General features: G+C 33.9%; 1 protein-coding gene across 1 annotated transcript in view; it reads right to left on the reverse strand.

The window, feature by feature from the left end:
* Positions 1-21,371, reverse strand: part of CD109 (CD109 molecule) — a 144,962-nt gene that overhangs the window by 84,888 nt on the left and 38,703 nt on the right. The window contains exons 4-5 of the mRNA XM_074310489.1: positions 18,710-18,940; positions 15,793-15,918 (exon numbers count right to left, since the gene is read on the reverse strand). Coding sequence (XP_074166590.1) covers positions 15,793-15,918; positions 18,710-18,940 — 357 coding nt within the window. The remainder of the gene's footprint in view (positions 1-15,792; positions 15,919-18,709; positions 18,941-21,371) is intronic.

Here is a 21,371-nt window from a genome sequence, read left to right on the forward strand (position 1 = left end):
TATTTTTGAAAAAGATAAGGATTGTGTTTTATTAAACAGTGTTTCCAGACAAACTTAAATTGTTTCAAAATATGTTTTGTGTTATTGTATATTCGAGCTGCCAGTCATTAGAGAAAGAAAGAAGTTAAGCTGGGGGGCAGCCAGCTGGCGCAGTGGATAGAGCACCAGCCTTGAATTCAGGAAGACCCGAGTTCAAATCTATCTCAGACACTTAACACTTCTAGCTGTGTGACCCTGAGCAAGTCATTTAACCCCAGCCTCAGGGAAAAAAAAAAAAAAAAAAAAAAAAAAAAAGAAGTTAAACTGAAGGTTTAAAACTTTTAGACAGCTTATTTTCGAAGCAAACACATTTTATTTCAGATTCAACTCCTCTACTAGACCGCAATACATAGAAATTAGAAGTAGCGGTGGGCCTCTGTCATTACCCAATATCACTATTCTGGGAGGTAAGTACATTCTTGGGAAAACTTTCCTACAGCGGACTCACTCCAGGTTTTTACTCCCATCTCACCAAAGTTTTCCCAGCAGTTCCACAAATGGAGACATAAAAGTCATGTCAATCTATATTAATCCCTTTCAACTCTTGAAGAAGGCTGAAATATTGTCTCTACAGTTTTTTTTAATGAAAAAATGGAATTAAACAGTTATATAAGTGGGGCTATTTATTTAACCAATGTGAATTCCATTGAGTGGAAATTAGTTAATACCAGTTATAAGTGGAAAGCAGTGTGATACAGTAGGGGGGAAAATCACTTAGTCTGAACTTGGATTCTAATCCTACCTCTGCTATTTATGACCTGTGTGACTCTAGATAAGCCCATAACCTCTCTGACCTTCTATTCCACCATTTCTAAAATGAGGTAGTTGAACTTCTGACTGATAGGTGAAATAGAGAAATCTGGGAACACTACCACTATTTGCTGCTTCAAATGGTACCGTGTGTTCAAAGTTCCAAAGAATAACAACTTACAAAATTCTGGAAGACAACCTGCTTGGTAATATAACAGTTTTTGGCTTCGAAGGTTTTGTGGCCTTGTTTAAACAACCAAAACCTTGTCTAAAGAAGAAAAAAAAAAAAAATATATATATATATATGTGTGTGTGTGTGTGTCTTGGACACTCTGAAGATAAAAGAAATTCCAATGAATTAAGTTACTAAAGTCTTTGGTACCAACAACTTGCATTTTTTCTTCCAAGAAAATTGTGTGTGTGTGTGTGCACCCCTACCTGTTGTCCTATTGTTGTTGCTTTTTGTCCATTTTTTTTTTGAGGCAATTGGGAAAAATGTCTTGCCCAGACTCACATAGCTAGTAAGCATCAAGTGTCTAAAGCCAAATTTGAATTTGCCACCTTGTCCTTCCTTTTTGAAGAGGATCAGTGAAATCCTGGTGTGATATGATGATTTGCTTCTAAACTGGATGTTAGTGAGGCAAAGTTACACAATCTTCAGCCTTACTCTCTCTTCCCGAGTAATTAAAATCCAGTGAAAAAATGAAAGTCAAGGTGATTGGCAACAGCCTGAGATGCAATAGATATCTTTGACATCTCTGATGTCTGACCAAGCTCTAAGTACTACACAGAGGATGCTTTTTCTACCTTCAAGGTCACTGAAACAAATGGTTCTCATTTGTTCATTCTGCTGGAGAAAGTCTTCTCATGCTAAAGGGAGACATTCCTCTAACTTACCCATAGATTTGAGCCTGTTGATCACCTAATCTGGTTTAGCCCAATGAGGAGATGATTTTATCAGCATAGAGCCACTGGGCAAGTTGCAGCTCTTGGAGCCCCACGTAAAAGGATAAGGAAGTAAGAGGGATATTCTTTCCCTTCAGAACAACCCCTCATACACACCCTTTGATCTAGCATTGCTACTGCTAAGTCCATATCCCAAAGATATATTTTTTAAAAGTAAAGGGACCTACTTATGCAAAAATCACTGCTCAATAATATTACCGAAGTTGTATTCTTTCTCTTCTTTTTACTCAGGGCCTTTTGAGAGAGAGAGAGAGAGAGAGAGAGAGAGAGAGAGAGAGAGAGAGAGAGTGTGTGTGTGTGTGTGAAGTAAGATACTATCCTCAAATCAAGTTCCTTCCCATTAAGGAAAGAGGGGTAAACACATAGACAAACACATCAGATGAACCCCAGTTTATTGCTCGAGTCAGAAAGGTTTTCCAGTATGGCAGAATGAGCCAAAGCTTATTCTTCATTGACACAGTCTTCAGACATTCAATGTCTAAATACCGTCCTCTAAGAGTTTTAGAAGTATCTGTTATAAATGTTGTTATGTTGACTTCCATCTCTCCCTACTTGTCACAAAGAATGTCCTGTACATGGCTGAAATGAACAAGATAGGCAGCACAGTATAACTAAAAAAGTCTCTTAAGTTAGTCAGGGGAGAGATCTGGGTTTGAACCCCACTTCAATAGAGACAACAAAGTGTAGTAAAGAGAGTTTTGGACCTGGAGACAAAGGATTTGAGATAGAATTCTGGCTCTACCCCTTAGTAACTGAATGATCTTGTCAGCCTCTATGAATCTCAGTTTCTTCATCTGTAAAATGAGGGGATTTAGACCAGAAGACTTCTATGGTCCCTTATGAGTCTGAATCTATAAGCCTACAAATCTCTCAGAATTTCTAAAAGGAATTTCATCAATTTCTGTAATTATCTAGTTTACTCATGATTATTGTATGTAAAGGTTCCTTTCCTAGACTGAAACATCTGGAAAGAACACTAACTACCTGTACTTTCCTGAATATGAAAGCCAACCAGCCTTTTCTCATTCTCTATGTTTTATCACCATGACTAAACTATCTCTACCCTCCATCTCTTAAACCCCTTTTCCCATTAATGAATTATTCATTTTGGACCTTCCAGTCCATTGAACCTTCATTTTGGACATTCCAGTCCTATCCCTCCTCATTTTCTGGACTTTATAACTATGCCTCTGCCCCTGTAGATCCCTTCCCCCATTGGTAAATTTTTCCCAGAACATTCATTTTGGGGAGAACCTAAGCCAGTCTTATACCTCTTTTTCTGGATTTCACCATTATGCACCTAAGCAAGTACCTCCTCTGTTTCCCAGTTTCCTTCACCTCCCTCTTCCTTTCCAACTTCTCTTTTATGTGCTGTCTTCCCTTATTAGAATATAGTCTGCCAAAGAGCAGAGACTACCTTTATTTTTTAATTTGTATTAACATCTGCAAAACTCAGCACAATGCTTGACTGCTTAATAAATAGCTACGGATGGACTATTGTCTTAACCAAAGTACTCAGGAGTCATTAAGGTCATTCTGACAGAACTAGCCACTTATATGTGCTGTATCATGTTTTGGTTAAAAGAGAAAGCAGGCATCACAGACTGCCACACTTCCTTCCAACTTCCTTTACTTGACCATTAATAAATTTTATCTAGAAAAGCTCCCTGTCAGCATGAATTTTCTCTCTTTATCTCTACTCCAAACAAGATTCTGTTATGTGAAGATTTTCTCTTGAGAGTTCTCTTCCTATATATGAAATGCCCTCCCTTCTGCTAACCAGTCTCTATCAATTATATCATTCAAACAGAAGGACATTCAGGAATCTTTCCTTGACAAATGAGAATAATAAAGCTTCCCTAAAGCAAACAAACCATCAGTGATAACTCCCTCCTCCAAACTTCCTAAGAATAGCAGTGCTACATTCCATGAGCCCAACCTGCATCCCAGGCTCCAAAACTATCATCTAGTGAAGCAATTCCTCAAATATGACCTGGTAAAAGGACCCACAGGCATTATATGATCCCTGCGATCCCTTTGTAGCCACAAGATCTGATAACCTAAAAAAAAAAAAAAAAAAAAAAAAAAAAATCACATGAACATCATCCAACCCTTTACTCTCATAGAATACAAAAATGAGACCCTGGGACCTTTCCCAGAGCAGCAGCCTCCTTTTAAACAGAATCCTGACCAAAGTATTTTGGAAACTACAACTGCATGCTACAGAGAATGCCACTGTTTTCTGACTTGTTACAAGTGGAACTGTTTTATGTTAATTCTATCATCACATTTCACAATTTTCACCATATGCTCCTTATAGAGTTTGGAATTTGCCAAGAATCACCTCAACAAAACATTTGTCCATTCAAAAATAAACATTCCGACTAAACAAACCTAATAGCAATTTTGTGTAGGTAAGGTAGCATAAAAAACATATGTGAAGGAAAAGAGCCTGGAAGAATACAAAAATTGACAAGAAGCCAGGGTACATATTTCACTAAATCTTTCTATTATAATTAATTCAAAATAAAATGTATTTTAATGACATGACTAGTTTATTAAGCAAATAATCCCAGAGTAAAAGGAGTAAATTAACATAGGCTACTGCTGGGAGAAAAAAAAAATATGGTAAATTATTACTCATGGACACAAATGAATAGATTATTCATGGGAATAATTGCCATACCTTTAATCAGTAGGAGTTCCTATTTTGTACTACATATCCAGAAAACTAATCTATGGTACAGTTCTGAAACTAAACACAGAGAAATAAAGAAATCAAAGAAGTATAAAGTATTATTGTAGATCCAAAAGTACGCAAAAATTCAAAGCAAAAGGAGAGAACAGCTCTATAACAATTCTAAGCAAAAACTAAAAGGGAAAAATATCTATTTTCCAAACTACTCCATGAATACCTAAGGCAAGAAATTTTTAAAATTAAATAAAGCTTTGGAGAATGTTTTCTAAAGAAGAATAAATAGCTTAAAGCAAAAAGTAGTACCCATGTATTCTCTAAAAAATTTAAATTGAGCCAAGGAAAATCAATGATTTTGTGAAACAAGAAGAAATATTAGAGTACAATCACAAGACAGAAAAGAAAATGTAAAGCATCTGCTAACAAAAACAAGTGACCTAAAAAAAAAGGCATGTCAAGGAAAATTAATAAATGAATCATTGGATTCCATGAAAATCATGATTTTTCTTTTAAAAAAGACTGAATACTTTATTTCAAGAAATCATAAATGAAAATTGCCCAGCTCTATTAAAATCAGATAACAAAGTGAAAATATAAAAATCAATTGATCATCTCATGAAAGAAATTCAAAAAAGGAAAAATCCCCAAAATGTCATAATCAAAATCTAGCTTCCTTGTGTGATATATGTGCATTTGTTGGGGGAAAAGGAAGGGAGAAGTTCAAGTACCAGGGAACTACTGTCATATCACATTCTTGGAAGCTTCTTTTATAAATAGGGGAACATCTTGGAATATAATATACCAAAAATCAAAAAAATATATTATTTTGCTACAAAAAAAAATTTTTAGCCTGAAAATGGAGTAAAATCCTATAAGGGGTTAGACTTTAATGGAAGAGAATTTTGTAGCATGCCAGATGAAAAGGTTAGAAGTAAGGAACTTTTAAAAGTTACAGGAGAACTAGAAGATTAGGAAATCTGAACTGTAATTACTACAAAATAAACATGAAAAAAAAAAATGATGAAACAGATAATATAAAAAATCCCAAGAAGAATTAACTGATGCTCAATTGAAGTACATCTAGAACATTTTTGAAAGACTTAAAAACTCTATGCAAAGTAATGAACAACCTCATCTCCTTTGGATTTTTGAGGAAACATATTTCTCTCTTCTGCTGAAAAAATGATAGACTGAAATGACAAGGGAAAGAGGGGGGGGGGAAATCACACTTTTTTATATGGCCACTATGTGGCTATTTTGTTATTTTTATTTTTATAAGCATTTTTTTTTTCTCTTTCTTTAATTGGTAAGGAAAAGTGAAAGGCTAGTAATGCTGATGCTCCCCCCCCCCCAAAAAAAGATAGTCACTAGAACTTTTTAAAATGCACAAAAGACAACAGAAGGAATTTCAGAAGGAATTACAACATAGAACAGTTTTGAAAAAAATAATGAAAAAGTGAAAATTTGTCACTTTTTTAAAAATATATATATATATGTAAAACATAATTTTAAAAAATAGTTTTAAAAAAGCAGTGACTAAAGGTGTGTTCCATCTTAAATAGCCTACAATGTTGAACTCATTTTAAAAGGTGGTTCAGTATATTTTTTTAAAAACTAAAAACTCATCTTCATTAGCAATATTAGGGTCAATAGTCATTGCAGACCAATTAATTATACAATAAGAGAAAATCAATTTATCAAAATGCATTAATTAAAATTTTTTGCACCAGATTTACATGAATTTATATAGAGTGAAGTAAAGAGAACAAGGAAAACTATAGACAACAATATAAACCAAAAAAAAAAAAGAAAGAAAGAAAGAAAGAAATGAAATGAAACTGAAGGCTATAATTATAATGCTCGGGTTTGGCTTAAGAAGTTTTTTTCAAAAATACCAACTGACAGGAAGTAAACATCATCATATTTATTTTTAATATTTTCCTTCACTCATGTGGAATGCACGTGCTTTTGGCTCTAACTAAATGAATTTCACAAGTTACTGAGATTAATAATCATTACCAGGTAGTCAGCTTTTCAGCAATAATCTGCTGAACTTTGACAGATATTCAACCTTTTGCTAGACTGTATTCAAATACATTTCAAGTTTAATAGGTCCTAAAAGAGCTAATATGTTCTTCAAGAGGAAAAGGGCATTTCAGTACAGTAATAAACCATTAGAAGAAGGATTTTCGTGGAAGGAATAATGATTTTTAAAGAGTAAAAATGTAACTCGCATTGTCCTCATTCCTGAAGAAGAATAGGAGAGAGATAGAGACAGAGACAAAGACAGACACACAGAGACAGAGAAGAGAAACAGAGAGAGAGACAGAGACACGAGAGAGACAAACAGACAAGAAAGACAGAGACATAGAAAGAGAGAGAGGGGATGGGAGAGGGAGAGAGAAAAGGAGAGAGAGAGAGAGAGAGAGAGAGAGAGAGAGAGAGAGAGAGAGAGAGAGAGAGAGAGAGAGAGAGAGAAGGAGAGAGAGAGAGAGAGAGAGAGAGAGAGAGAGAGAGAGAGAGAGAGAGAAAAGGAGAGAGAGAGAGAGAGAGAGAGAGAGAGAGAGAGAGAGAGAGAGAGAGAGAGAGAGAGAGAACTGCATAATTTCAGTTAAATAACTGGTTTCATTTCAAACACTATAGAGTCTGCTATTTCTTTGATTACACTGACCCCTGGAGGGCTATTGAAACGCACATGCACAAAAATTTCCTCTTTCAAATAGGGTTTATTTTTATGTGTTTTCTTCAGATAAACTTAACATTCTCTATAACAATAATAATATCAAAAGGATTATGTTAGAAAATATAAAAGAGCTTCATTAAAAAAAAAAGAAAAGGAGGAAGAAATGCCCAAAACATGTATTTTATAGTATGAGTAAATATATGTGTAGAAGAGTGTATATGTATATATGTGTGTGTATGTGTATATATATGTAGACATTTTATATTTATATATACATATTTTAATAGTAAGGAATATCAAAATATCATACTATTTTTCTTCTGCCAAATAATCAAGTCATACTTAGCAGGTCAAATGCATGCAAGGAAAAGGAGTGTGACATACTTGAGAGGCACTCTGAAGTCAGGAAATCCTGGGTTGAAATCCTGTCTCTGAGACATACTATGTGACAATGAAAAATTTACTTAACTCTTCAGTGCTCCAGGAGACTCTCTAACACTATAAATTACAGAAGTATTATCAAATCTTAATGAATGGAAAGCTTTTGATTTCCTTTTTTATAGAAAGAGTTCTCTACCCTATTAAAATCCTGGTTCCAGACTTTTTTTTAAAGTCGCAATAGTAGATGGACAATCTAATACATTCTTCAGGTCCTATCTTTTCTATGAATATATTCATTCTTTCTGTCTCCAGGGTGTGTGTGTGTGTGTATGTGTGTGTGTGTGTGTGTGTGTGTGTGTGTGTGTGTGTGTGTGTGTGTGTGTGTGTGTGTGTTCATGTGCAACTACCTATCTGTCTGTCTCTGTCTCCCTCTTTCCAATTTTCTTCCTCTCCTTGTGTCTCTCTCATCTTCGCTCCTTTCCCTTCCCTTTCTTCCTCTTGCTCCCCCATCCCCATGAGAATGGAGAAAAGACAATGAAATTAGAAGTTTAAAATAAAATTATGAGAACTGTGGAAAGGCCACTGAACCACACTAACCATTACCCATAAATCTACTGAAATTTTGATAAGAAGGAAGTATCCCTTAATTTAAAAAAAAAAAAAAAACTAACCTCCTGGCATTTTCTTTTTCATTTATTCATTCTCTAAATGCACCTATCTGGTCCCAGACAATACAGACAGGACAGAATCAGGGAGTCTAAGAGGAAAGAACCAGCCTAAAGAGAGCAAATAAAATGTTCCAGGACCATTAGCAATGGGATGGACTCTGTAAGCAGCTGCTACAGTTTCAGTGTGGGTTGGATAAAGAGGCAGTCTCAAAATGCACAGAGACATATATAGATACACATCCACACTTTTGAAAAGTATCTATTCTGAACTTCTGCTATTTAATAACAAAAAGGACAAAAAATTCCCGAGAATATGAGGGAAAGAATTTACCAAAAGCTAAGTTTTTATCTTACTCTCTTGAGAATTTCAACAAATAAATAAGAGTGAAAACTCCTAAACAAAGCATACTTCCTATACTTCTTTTGATTCCCTCATAATGCCTGGAGTGGTAAAGTACTAAATTCAAAGTCATGGGCCTTCATCCTGAATTCAAATATAATTCTGTCACTTTTTGTCATGTAATTCTGGGTTACTCACTTTACTTTGCTGGGTCAAAAACTTTCTCACTTATAAAATAAAATCACCTCTAAGTTCCCTTCCAACTCTAAGTTTATACTGGGCAGATATTAGATATTCAACAAATTAATGATCTATTAACATTAGTACTTTGTATTTACATAGATGGATGGGTTTTTTTCTTAGAATATCAAAATAATGATACTAAAGGAAGACTGCAACTTAAATCATATCCACACTACTAAATTTTGGTAAAATACAATTTTAAAATCATGATAAAGATGAATTTTGCACAACTAAACATGAGATTATCTTGGCCAATGTTGGCTATTGACTATAACCTCAGCCTATTCTCTGGAGGAAAGAGTATGTATTTTCCTTTTCAGTCTGCTATTAATGAATCATTATTATTATTGTTATTATTCAGTCTTGTTTTAGGCATGAGTGACTCCTTATGACCCCATTTTCAATTTTCTTGTTAAAGATACTAGAATGGTTTGCTATTTCCTTCTCCCTTTTATAGTAAATAATGTTAAATGATTTGCCCAGAGTCATACAACTAACAAGCATCTGAGACCATATTAGAATTTGCATTTACAAAAAAATGTTTAACCCCATGGTAACACTACCATGTTAAAGGGGACACCGCTAATTATTTCACCAATACCATTTTATTAGACTGTACATAGTTATTACTGACTTTAAGCTTGGCACTCTACCCTTCACTTTCCCCCTCCAAACAATAATCACATGAGCTAAACTCACACTAGCTCTTAAGCTATCCATCTATGCAAAAGAGAAAGGAAAAAGAAACAAAAAGAAAAATGAGGGTGCATGCATAAGACTTTTCCCTCCTTCTCCCTTATGTTTCTCTTGAATACTCTTTTCTGGCTACCACTCAACTCTATTTGTTTTTTTCTACTATTAGAATGTAAGCTCCATCAATAGGCAACACTACATATATACCATGAAAGATATAGCACCCTCCAAAATCTATAAAGAAATAAAGGGGGCGGGATGAGCAGATGGGGAAGTAAAGAGTGAGGAAATGAGACAAGGGAGGGATCCTTGGGTGGGAGGAGTTTAAGTAATAGAAGGCAAGATAGGAGCAAAATTTTATTAGAGGGAGCAGGTATAGGAAAGACATGTATGTATATGTGGGGCTTGTGGAGGTCTGTGGGAGTGTATGTATGTATATATCTACACATGTATACATAAATGTATCTTTTCTTAACTGTAGCTTGCTTCAGCATGGGGGGAGATGAAAAGGGGGGAAGAGGAATAAAGTTAATAAGGTGCACAGCAGAGAACCAAAGAATAATTTACAAGGAAGAAAAGAAAAATGGACATTCAAGAATATAATTTCTTCTACTAATATATATACCTCCTTGATCTGGTAATTTATTGTTATGTATTTGAAAAAAAATTTAAATGTGAGCTCCATTAGGAAGGAATTCTTTAATTTTGTATTAATATTTTGTATTTTTATTGAGTTTGATACAATAGAAAATACTTATTAAACACTTTTTCATTCATTCTTCAATCTACCTCCTGAAATATCAGCAATAGTCAAGGCAAACACTATTATGATAATTAGAATCATAACCACTACTTCAAAATTTAAGGCCAGACCAGCTGACAGAAATTATCATACACTTACAAAGAATGTTTAACCCCATGCTAACACTAGTTAGTGCTTAAAGGGGACATAGATAATTATTCAACCAACATCATTCTATTATATTGTCGATATTATTATTCTGGCTCAATCCACTCTATCGTTTTCTCACATATTTCTTAATGATTTGTCACAAATCCTGCCAGGTTACAAGTACTTTCCTAACAATTGGCTTTAAATTCTAAGTTATAATATTAGGTTGTGGTCTTTTTTTTTTTTTTTTAATGCACAATCTCCACAACATGTTGACTCTTGAATCGAATTGAAGTAGTACTTTATGACACCAAGAAAAATAAAGAACTAACAGTATCTGAATTCAGAAGCATATTTTTTCACTTTTTTTTTGAGAGTTTTTGGGGAGTGAGATCTATTTTTTTTCTACAATATTACTTATGGAAGTATTTTGCATGACTGCATATATATAACCTATATCAAATTACTTGTCTTCTCAATGAGGGCAGGGAGAGAGGGAGGGAGGAAGAAAAGCTGGAACTCAAAGTTTTTAAAATAATATTAAAAATTGTTTTTACATGTCACTATGGAAAAACAAAATACTAAATAAATAATTGATTGGGTGTTGCCTCAGTCAAACTGAGACCTGTTAAAGATGTTAGTTTAAAAGACTTTAAAAAAAAGGAAAGGGCAAGTTTATGAAGGGTTCTGAATAGCAAACTGAGGATTTTATTTTTAATTCTGTAATATGAAGTCATTGGAATTAACTGAATCAGGGGAGGGATTAACAGTTTACACATTTAGGAGAATCATTTTGAAAGCTGAATAGTTTCATGTAGGGAGAAACCTGATGCAGAGAGACCAACTATAAGGGAATAAGATAAGAGGAAATAAGCTATACAGGTTTTATTTTATCTCTCTTTTCCCTACCAAGGAAAATGATCTTTTGCCAAGAAACGCTTAAACAAAATAATTAACAGATTGAAACCTAAAAAGAAAAGTATGCAATTGACTTCAAAAAATTTAAGTCACAAAAAACAGATAACCTATCTCCCAGAGAAATGAAAGAACTATCAGATATAATTAGTGAGCACTGTCAATAATAATCTTTGAAAAACTGTGGAGAATAAAAGTAGGACTAAAGGAATGGATAGACAAATGTTATCTCAATTTTTTCTAAAAGGAACAGAATAGTCTCAGAAAGGCTCAGAAGGAATATTTAAATTGCTAGCCATTTAGCTTAACTGGTGAAATTCTAGAAAATATTGTTAAAGGAACAAAACTAATGCATACAAGATTAGAAGGGAAGCAATAAGCTGGGAAAATTTTTACACTCAAAGGTTCTGATAAAGGCTCATTTCTAAAATACATAGAGAATTGACTCAAATTTATAAGAATTCAAGCCATTCTCCAATTGATAAATGGTCAAAGGATATGAACAGACAATTTTCAGATGAAGAAATTGAAACTATTTCTAGTCATATGAAAAGGTGTTCCAAATCACTATTGATCAGAGAAATGCAAATTAAGATGCCTCTGAGATACCACTATCAGATTGGCTAAGATAACAGGAAAAAATAATGATAAATGTTGAAGGGGATGTGGGAAAACTGGGACACTAATACATTATTGGCGGAGTTGTGAACGGATCCAACCATTCTAGAGAGCAATTTGGAGCTATGCTCAAAAAGTTATCAAACTGTGCATAACCTCTGACCCAGCAATGCTACTACTGGGCTTATATTCCAGAGATCTTAAAGGAGGGAAAGGGACCCACATGTGCAAGAATGTTTATGGCAGCCCTTTTTGTAGTGGCCAGAAACTGGAAACTGAGTGGATGCCCATCAATTGGAGAATGGCAGAATAAATTGTGGTATATGAATGTTACGGGATACTATTATTCTGTAAGAAATGATCAGCAGGATGATTTCACAGAGTTCTGAAGAGACTTACATGAACTGATATTAAGTAAAATAAGCAGAACCAGGAGATCATCATACATGGCAAGAAGACCATACAATGATCAATTCTGATGGACCTGGCTCTCTTCAACAATGAGATGATTCAAACCAGTTCCAATTGTTCAGTGATGAGGAGAACCATATACACCCAGAGAGAGGACAGTGGGAACTTGTTAAGAGTCAGGGACAGATCTCAAGGGCAGAGTATAAGAGGCACTTGGAGGCTTATTCTGCCTGAGCCTGATAAACAGGGCATTGAAGGTATGGAATAAATCTCATTAAGGAAGAAAAGCCTCCTCGCTCTTGCTGATCATGCTTTAACTTCACTCTCAGTCATGTGACCTGGGGACTATAAAAAGGGTGTTGCAGAAGGTGGAAGAGGGAACTCTGGGGGAAACTCCAGGGAGAACTCTGGAGAGAAAGCTAGAGGGAATGTTAGGAAATGCCATTATATAAAGTGTTAGAATAAAGACCATTGCCGCATAATTAGGTAACTTGGGTATTCTGTGGGGGAACCTCTAAAGAGGTAGCTCTCTAATTGAGATAATTGGAGCCAAAGACATCCGAAGACCTGGGGAAGGTAAGAAACCAGATGATCCCCACTGAGGTAAGCAGCTGGGAGTTAACAGGAACTGATTACTGATCAACCACAACATAGCATTTTCACTCTTTCTGTTGATGTTTGCTTGCTTTTTGTTTTCTTCCTCAGGTTGTTTTTTTTTCCTTCTTGACCTGATTTTTCTTGTGCATCAAGATAACATATAAATATGTGTGTATGTGTGTGTGTGTGTGTGTGTGTGTGTGTATACACACACACACACACACACACACACACACACATATATATATATATATGTATACCCATTCATATGTTTTATAAATAAAAAGCTTTAATAATATATATGTGTGTGTATATATATGTATGTGTATATATATATATATGTATATGTATTACTAAAGGGAAAGTTTGTGAAAGTTTGAGAAAGAGAAGTAACAGTCACTAAGGGGACAGTTAGGTGATGCAGTAGATAGTGTGTCTGGAGTCAGGAGGACTCCTCGAGTTAAAAATCTGGGTTCAGACACATATTAATTGTGTTTCTCTAGGCAAATCACTTAACACTATTTGCCTCAGTTTCTTAATCTGTAAAATGAGCTGCAAAGGAAAATGACAAGAAGCTTCAATATCTCTTCCAAGAATTCCAAATTCGAATTATGAAGAGAACTGGACAAAGCTGAAACATGATGAAACTACACCAACAGATCATAAAGAGCAATAAGCATGCCTTCATCAAGAACAAGTCACATCAAATATTTTAACATTCTTTGTTCACAGGGCAACTAGACTGGTAGATTAAATGTCATAAATGGAATATACCTAAATTTCAGCAAATATATGACAAAGTCTTTCATGTTATCTTTGTAGAATTAAAATATAGAAAATAGGTAGCTTCAGAACTTATTGAATGAACAAACTCCAAAAATGTTCATTAATGAATTTGTGCCAATTTAGAGGAAGTCTTCATTGATTTGAGTGCCCTAGTATCTGTTATGGTGCTGTACTATTCAATATTTTTAATCAAAGACTCTGATGTAAGTATTGAGGAATACTTGTCAAATTTGCAAATAACACAAAACTGGAAGGAATAACTAATACAATGAATAGAAACAGAATTGAGACCAACAAGCTAGAATTCAACAATATGACAGAATAGTCTAGAAAGTGAATGTAACCTAAATTACATGGGAAAAGAGAGACACAGTGTTCAGAAGGAAGAAGATAATAATTCATGCTATTCTGCTCTGTCCATATCCCAACCAAAATACTGAGTTCAGTTCTAAATCCTGCATTTTTGAAAGGCCATTAACAAGGAGAAGCAAGCTCAGAAAGGAGCAGCCAGTATGCTGAGAGGTCTACATATAAAGACTAATAGAAGGAATTAGGGACTGTGTGGAAAATACTAAGAGAGGACATGTTTATCTTCAAATATCTTAAAGGTTTGAATATGAAAAAAGGAACTGAACTTATTCTGATCATCCAAGAAGAGAGAGGCAAGAGCAATGTGCAGAAGCTAAAGAGATGCATATTTAGTTCAATATAAGGAAAAACTTCCTAATGGTTAGATCTATCCAAAAGTAATATGGACTGTTTCAGGAAATAATGGGTTCCCTATTACAAGTGATATTCAGGTTAAGACTAAATGATTACTTCCCAGAGACACTATAGAAGAGATTTCTTCCCAGATTACAGTTGGACTAAATCATCTCTAATATTAAGAAAGCAAGAATGAAATGGCCCATTGTGTAAAAGGAATAAGAATGAATTAAGCACCTCCTAAATTCCAGGCACTGTGCTCAGAAATTTACAAATATTATCTTATTTGTTTCTCACAACAACCCTGGAGGCAGGTGCTATTATTTTCCCCATTTTAAAGATTAGGAAACTAAAGAAAGTAGAAGTGAAGTGAACTGACTCTTTCTAGTTCAGAAAATAAACGGGGCCAGAATGAAACTTAGGTATTCCTGAGTCTATAGACTCAGGGTATACCCACACTCTATCCACTGTGTCATCCAGCTAGCTGCCTGAAGGCACAAAAATCACAGATTTTGAATTGGAAGAGATCTCAGAGTTCATATGGCTCAACTGTCTCTTTTACAGCTGAGGAAAGTGGGACCTAGGTAAGCAAAGTGACTTGCCCAGAATTACGTAGGTAGTAAACAGAAAAACATGATTTGAACCAAGATTCTCTAATTCCAAATTATGTGCTCTTTCCTTTATACCAAGAATCGGGATTTGAATCTATGTTACTCATTACTTACATATATAACCTCTGTGGGCCTCAGTTTCCTCATCTAAAAAACTTAGAAAGTTGGAATATATGATTCTAAAGGTCCCTTCCAGATTTAAATTCAATTATTATACCTTCTAACTCTGATACTTTGAGTTTGGGAGTAGTTATAGTTTGGGTAAATAAGATAAATAGTTTTATCTTACCCAGTGCTCAGCATACTACAACACAGCTCTCAGTAGATAGTTAATGTTACTGAAATTGAATTATGAATATTGTTTTACAGGCAATTGATTTTTTAAGATAATAAAATTATAATAGTACAATAAATAAATAAATAGTACAATAAATAAAAGCCATAATAAAATCCAAAACTTTTCACATTATAGCCATATATTCTCAATTCCTCAACTGTTGAATGTTTAACAAATCATATAAGTCCTCACTTTAGTCCTCACTTTACTGGTCTCCAGAATTATTGTCAAACATGAAAAATATATAAATAGAAGATATAATAATGATTTGATCAGATTCAGTAATTAGTAAGTGAAACACCTCAAATTCTCTAGCTGTTTTTATACCTCATTTTCTTTGTTTCTGTTCCTTTTCATAAATGAAAAGCTTGCCATCATAGATAATGGTTTAGGACATTTTTCCCCTCCAAATACATTTAAATCCTTATATAAGTTTCTTAAAAAGGTTAAAATTGTACTTACATTAACATGTGCTTGAATAGACCAATCACCAAGTATTGGATTTGAAGTTAATTGAAATGTTTTAGAAATAACTCCAAGGTTACCTTCTTCATCTGACCACTGTTGGATCAAATTTGACTTGGGGTCCTATAATTAAAAAAAAAAAAAATTGACATGTCACTTATTTTAAAGATGACAAAACTACTTTTGGGAAGAAAGAAGAGAGCAATAATTATATCTTTTATTGTAAAAGCATAACAATAAACAATAAAGCATAATAATAAACAAGCATATAATAAAATGCCTACTACTGCCAAGCACTAGGCTGAGTGCTTTACAAATATTATTTCATTTGATTCTCATGATAACTCTGGGAGAGCAAGTTCTATTATTTACTTATTTTACAGTTGATGAAACTGAGGCAGAGAGAGGTTAAATGATTTTTTGAAGGTCATACAGCTGATAAGTGACTATGGCTAAATTTGAATTCATAGCTTTCTAACTTTATGCCCAGTACTTTATCTGCTGGGCCATCTAGTTACTTATTGATGGCTATAGACATTGCAGAGCAGTCAAGTAATGCATGGATAGAGCACTGAATTTGGAATCAAGAAGATTCATCTTCACAAATTCAATCCAGATTTAAATTTCATGACCCTGAGCAAATAATTTCACCTTGTTTGCCTAAGATTCCTTATCTGTAAAATCAGCTAGAGTAAAAAGTTGAAAAACACTCCAGTATCTTTATCAACAAAACTCCAAAATGAGATCACAAAAAAAAAAAAACAGACAAGATTGAAATGACTGGACAAGTGGCATTCTCCAGGACTCTCAGAACTTTCCTTTATACCAGACTATTATCTACATAGAATATCAGTCACCTGTCATGTTTTGAAAGAAAATATTATTCCCTCCTACTTGTTGTCTCACCTCTAGCTGTGTCTAGATAACATATCATTTTCCCCATAACCTCTTGATTCGTAGCTTTCTCCTACCTCCTTTGTGAATCTTTCTTTTAATATTCTTAAGATATGTACTACAGAATCATATACCAAAATGAAGACAAAAGAAATACTTCTAATTGAATGGATGCTCATCAGTTGGAGAATGATTGAATAAGTTATTATATATGAATGTTATGGAATATTATTGTTCTTTAAGAAATCATGAGCATCCCTACACTGTTTGATTTCAGAAAAGCTTAGAAAGACTTATATGAACTGATGCTAAGTGAAGTGAGCAACCAAAAGAACACTGTGCACAGTAAAAACAAGAGTATGTGATGATCAACTTGGCTCTTTTCAACAGTGAGGTAATTCAGTTCCAATAGGCTTGTGATGAAAAATAACATCTGCATCCAGAGAGAGAGAACTATGGAGACAGAATAGGGATCAAAGCTAAATATTTTCACCTTTTTATGTTATTTGTTTGCTTGGTATTTTTTCTTTCTTGGTTTTTTTCCCCTTTTCATCTGATTTTTCTTGTGCATTATTATGATGAATACAGAAATATGCTTAGAAGAACTACATATTTAATCTATATTGGATTGCTTGCTTGCTTGCTCTTTTGGCAGGGGAAGAGAAAAATGTGGAATACAAGGTTTTGCAAAGGTAAATGTTAAAAACCATCTTTGCATGTATTCAGGAAAACAAAATACTATTAAAAACTTTTTCTAATTTAAAAAAATTTTTAAACACTTTTATCATACCTAAACTGTTTGGATTGCAAACATATTAGCAACATATTTTTTGATATGGAAATACTGATGGTCATATTAAACCTCCATTACAAACAATGTGCTCTGAAACATTACCACAAATTCAGAGAACTTTTAACTGAAACAATAATAGAAACAACAACAGTGAATGTCTGAAAGAGATACATTTGGCTTCCAAGTAGTATTAGTCATAAGAAGTATTCTACAAGGTCAGCAGATGTCTCTTTATCTTATAAAGGGAAAACAAAGATGTCAAAGGAAATTGCAATGAAAATTAGGCTATACTCCAGCTGTACAATCAAGACCCCTACAGATAAATGAAAATGACTCTCTAATGCTGATCTTTCTATGACAAGCAGGGGCTGCACTGAGGGAATTTAGATTAGATAACTTTTAAGGCCCATTCCAACTATAAGATTCTGAGTCTCACCTTCAACAAGAAGCCCTTTATTAAGATCCTTTATTAATCTAGGGCTTTACCTTAAGATAATCCCATCTACTTTCAAGGATATTCAAGGTTTCATGCTTACATCAAATAAGGCATTATGCTCTATGAGCAAAAGAGAATTGAAGTATCTCAAAGGAAACATAAAATGAGCACATTTAGAGACATCTTTACTCCAAATGATCATAGGGACTATTTGTGCCAACCTGTGACATAGCCTTTCGAGCTCATATTGGTCTGATCATCCATAATCAAATACACTAATGTATCTTTACCCCAACACAATGATGTCATTTTGGTCCTCTTCAGGAACAAAGGACAACAACGATCCTCTCTATATTTTGTTTGTACACAGTTGTCTGCCCTATTAGATTCTGAAGTTTTTTGAGGGTAAAGACTGATTTTTGCTTTTCTTTATATTTCTAGTGATTAGCCCAGTGCCTGTCACATAGTAGGTAATTCATAAACACTTAACTTAATGACAAGTTGACTTTACTTGGCTCTCAGCAAGTTGAGCAAAAAGGAAACAAAACTAAATATCCCACTGTTAAAAATAAGCCCCATTTCTACAATGCTTTAAGGCTTACAAAGACTTCTCTTAAGAACTTAGGAGATAGAAATGAGTCAAATGAGATTCAGAAAATATAAGTGACTTTCAAGATCAAGCATAAGAACTGAGATTTGACCTCAGTACTCCTGAGTCTAAGTCCACTTTTCTCATTTTATTAATAGTTTCCTTTCAAATACTTACAACTATGTTTCCAACTGGTGCTTACCTTAATTAGAATGTCTGCAGAAGTTTTATAAGGCTTGAGGTCAGAGTAGAGAGAGACAACACGGAATTTCACCTCTTGATTTGGTTTGTAAAGGAACTTGTCTGTTTGAATGAAGACAGATAATCTCTTGGTCTCAAAGATCAAGTGGGTTTTATCAGAAAATAAAGTCTGACCCTGTGCATGTCCAGTGATATATAATTCATACAATTCATTTGCACTATTCAAGGGTAGCTAGAAGAAAAGGAAAAAAAAAAATCAGGTTTACAAGATCAGATCAAGTCAAGCATTCTTTTTGAAATCAGAAGTTGTTTAATCATATACAAGAACAAAACATTAGCTACATATTTTGGTCTAATTATGAGACATACCTCTAAGTTGTATATGATAGATAAATAATTTCCTATGCAACCTATTATTCATTGTGTATGAAAATATTCATGTGTGTGAATATTTTCTCAAATCAAAATAAGAAATTGTAATTTTTTAAATAAAGGAAAAACATATATGTGTGTATGCTAAAAAATAACATCAAGTATAATGTATACTAATTTTACATAAATCAGATTTGGGGAAGAAATTCAATTAATGTTTAGACATATATTGTAAATGTTAACAGAAATAATTTCAAGCTTTTAAAAAATCTCATTCATCTGAGACAACTCTAAATTCCTAATAGCAATTGTTCATTTGCTCTTTCACTTATTCTCTTATTTCTTTTGTATTAATTCTCCTTAAAATTCCTAGACAAATTCATGCAAATGTTCTCTAGTTTAAAGCAGCTGTTATTTTGTCATTTTCAATTCCAAGAATTTATTAATCCTTAACAAAATTCCATCAATTGGAAAATAGTTGAATAAATTATGGTGTATGAGTGCTATTGAATATTATTATTCTGTAAGCAACGATCAGCAGGACGATTTCAAACATGCCTGGAGAGACTTACGTGAACTGATGCTAAGTAAAATAAGTAGAACCAGGAGATCATTATACATGGTAACAACAAGACTATACAATGATCAATTCTGATGAACACCACTCTCTTCAATAATGAGATGATTCAAACCAGTGCCACTTGTTCAATGATGAACAGAGCTATCTACACTCAAAGAGAAGAGAGAGAGTACCATGGGAACTGAGTGTGGACCACAACATAGCATTCTCACTCTCTCTGTTGTTGTTTGTTTGCATTTTGTTTTCTTTCTCAAATTTTTTTCCCCCTAGATCCTATTTTTCTTGTGCAGCAAGATAACTATAAATATGTATACATATATTGGATTTAACATATATTTTAACATATCTAACATGTATTGTACTACTTGCCAGCTAGGGAAGGGGATAGAGAGGAGGGGAAAATTTGGAACAAAAGGTTTTGCTAGAGTCAGTGTTGAAAAATTATGTATACATATGTTTTGTAAATGAAAAGCTTTAATTTTTAAAAACCTTATATTGGTATTTTTTCTTTCTTGGTTTTTTTCCCCTTTTTGTGCATTATTATGATATGAATACAGAAATATGCTTAGAAGAACTACATATTTAATCTATATTGGATTGCTTGCTTGCTTGCTCTTTTGGCAGGGGGAGAGAAAAATGTGGAATACAAGGTTTTGCAAAGGTAAATGTTAAAAACCATCTTTGCATGTATTCAGGAAAACAAAATACTATTAAAAACTTTTTCTAATTTAAAAAAATTTTTAAACACTTTTATCATACCTAAACTGTTTGGACTGCAAACATATTAGCAACATATTTTTTGGATATGGAAATACTGATGGTCGCATTAAACCTCCATTACAAACAACGTGCTCTGAAAACCTTATATTTGGTGTTCTCATTGATTCCCCTAATCATATCTTTTTTTGTTTGAAAAATTCAATTATTCAGTGTCAGGCAGCTTTGCAGAGCATTTGATCTTATGCCTATAAGAAGAATCTGTCTTTCACCTTTTCTTTTTCCTCCTCTGAACATATAATATTTTCCTTAGCAAAAGATAAGCTCTGCTTAAGTTCCATGACTCCAGAACTTCATAAACAGTTCAGTTTAAAGGTATAAAGATTGGAACTGTGATTGTATTAGTACATGGAATTCTTCAGTGAAGAAAGCCCTTCTACCAAAGCAGGACAACAACTTTTCCATAAATTAGAGACTTAAACGAGTTGCCTAGAGAACTGAGAAATTAAATGGTGCTTCTCCCCACTTGGTGTTTCTGCAGAGCTAGCTTGGAGGTATTTGTTAGTAAGAAGTTCAGATAACTGGAAAAGAAAAGCACAAACTACTCCATTATCTTTGCCAAGAAAACATATGGACAGTAATAAAATAATAAAGAATATGATACTGAAGATGAATCACTCAGCTCAGAAGGTGCCCAACACATGAATGGGGAAAAGCAGAGGACAAATACAAGTAGTTTCAGAAAGAATAATACAGCTAGGCTAAAGCTGAAAGAATGCTTTGCTATGGGTATGTCTGGTAACAAAAGGAAAGTTTGATGCTGAAAATTCTATATTATATGGAAACCTTTAATCTCGAAAATGACAGAATGGTATCTGTTCAAATCCAAGGAAAACCATTCAACAACATAGTCATACAAGTCTCTACTCCAACCACTGATGCTGAAGAGGCCAAAAATGCTCAATTCTATGAAGACCTACATCTTCTAAAAATG

This window comes from Sminthopsis crassicaudata, chromosome 4 (genome assembly GCF_048593235.1).
Source record: "Sminthopsis crassicaudata isolate SCR6 chromosome 4, ASM4859323v1, whole genome shotgun sequence".
NCBI classification, from domain to species: domain Eukaryota; kingdom Metazoa; phylum Chordata; class Mammalia; order Dasyuromorphia; family Dasyuridae; genus Sminthopsis; species Sminthopsis crassicaudata.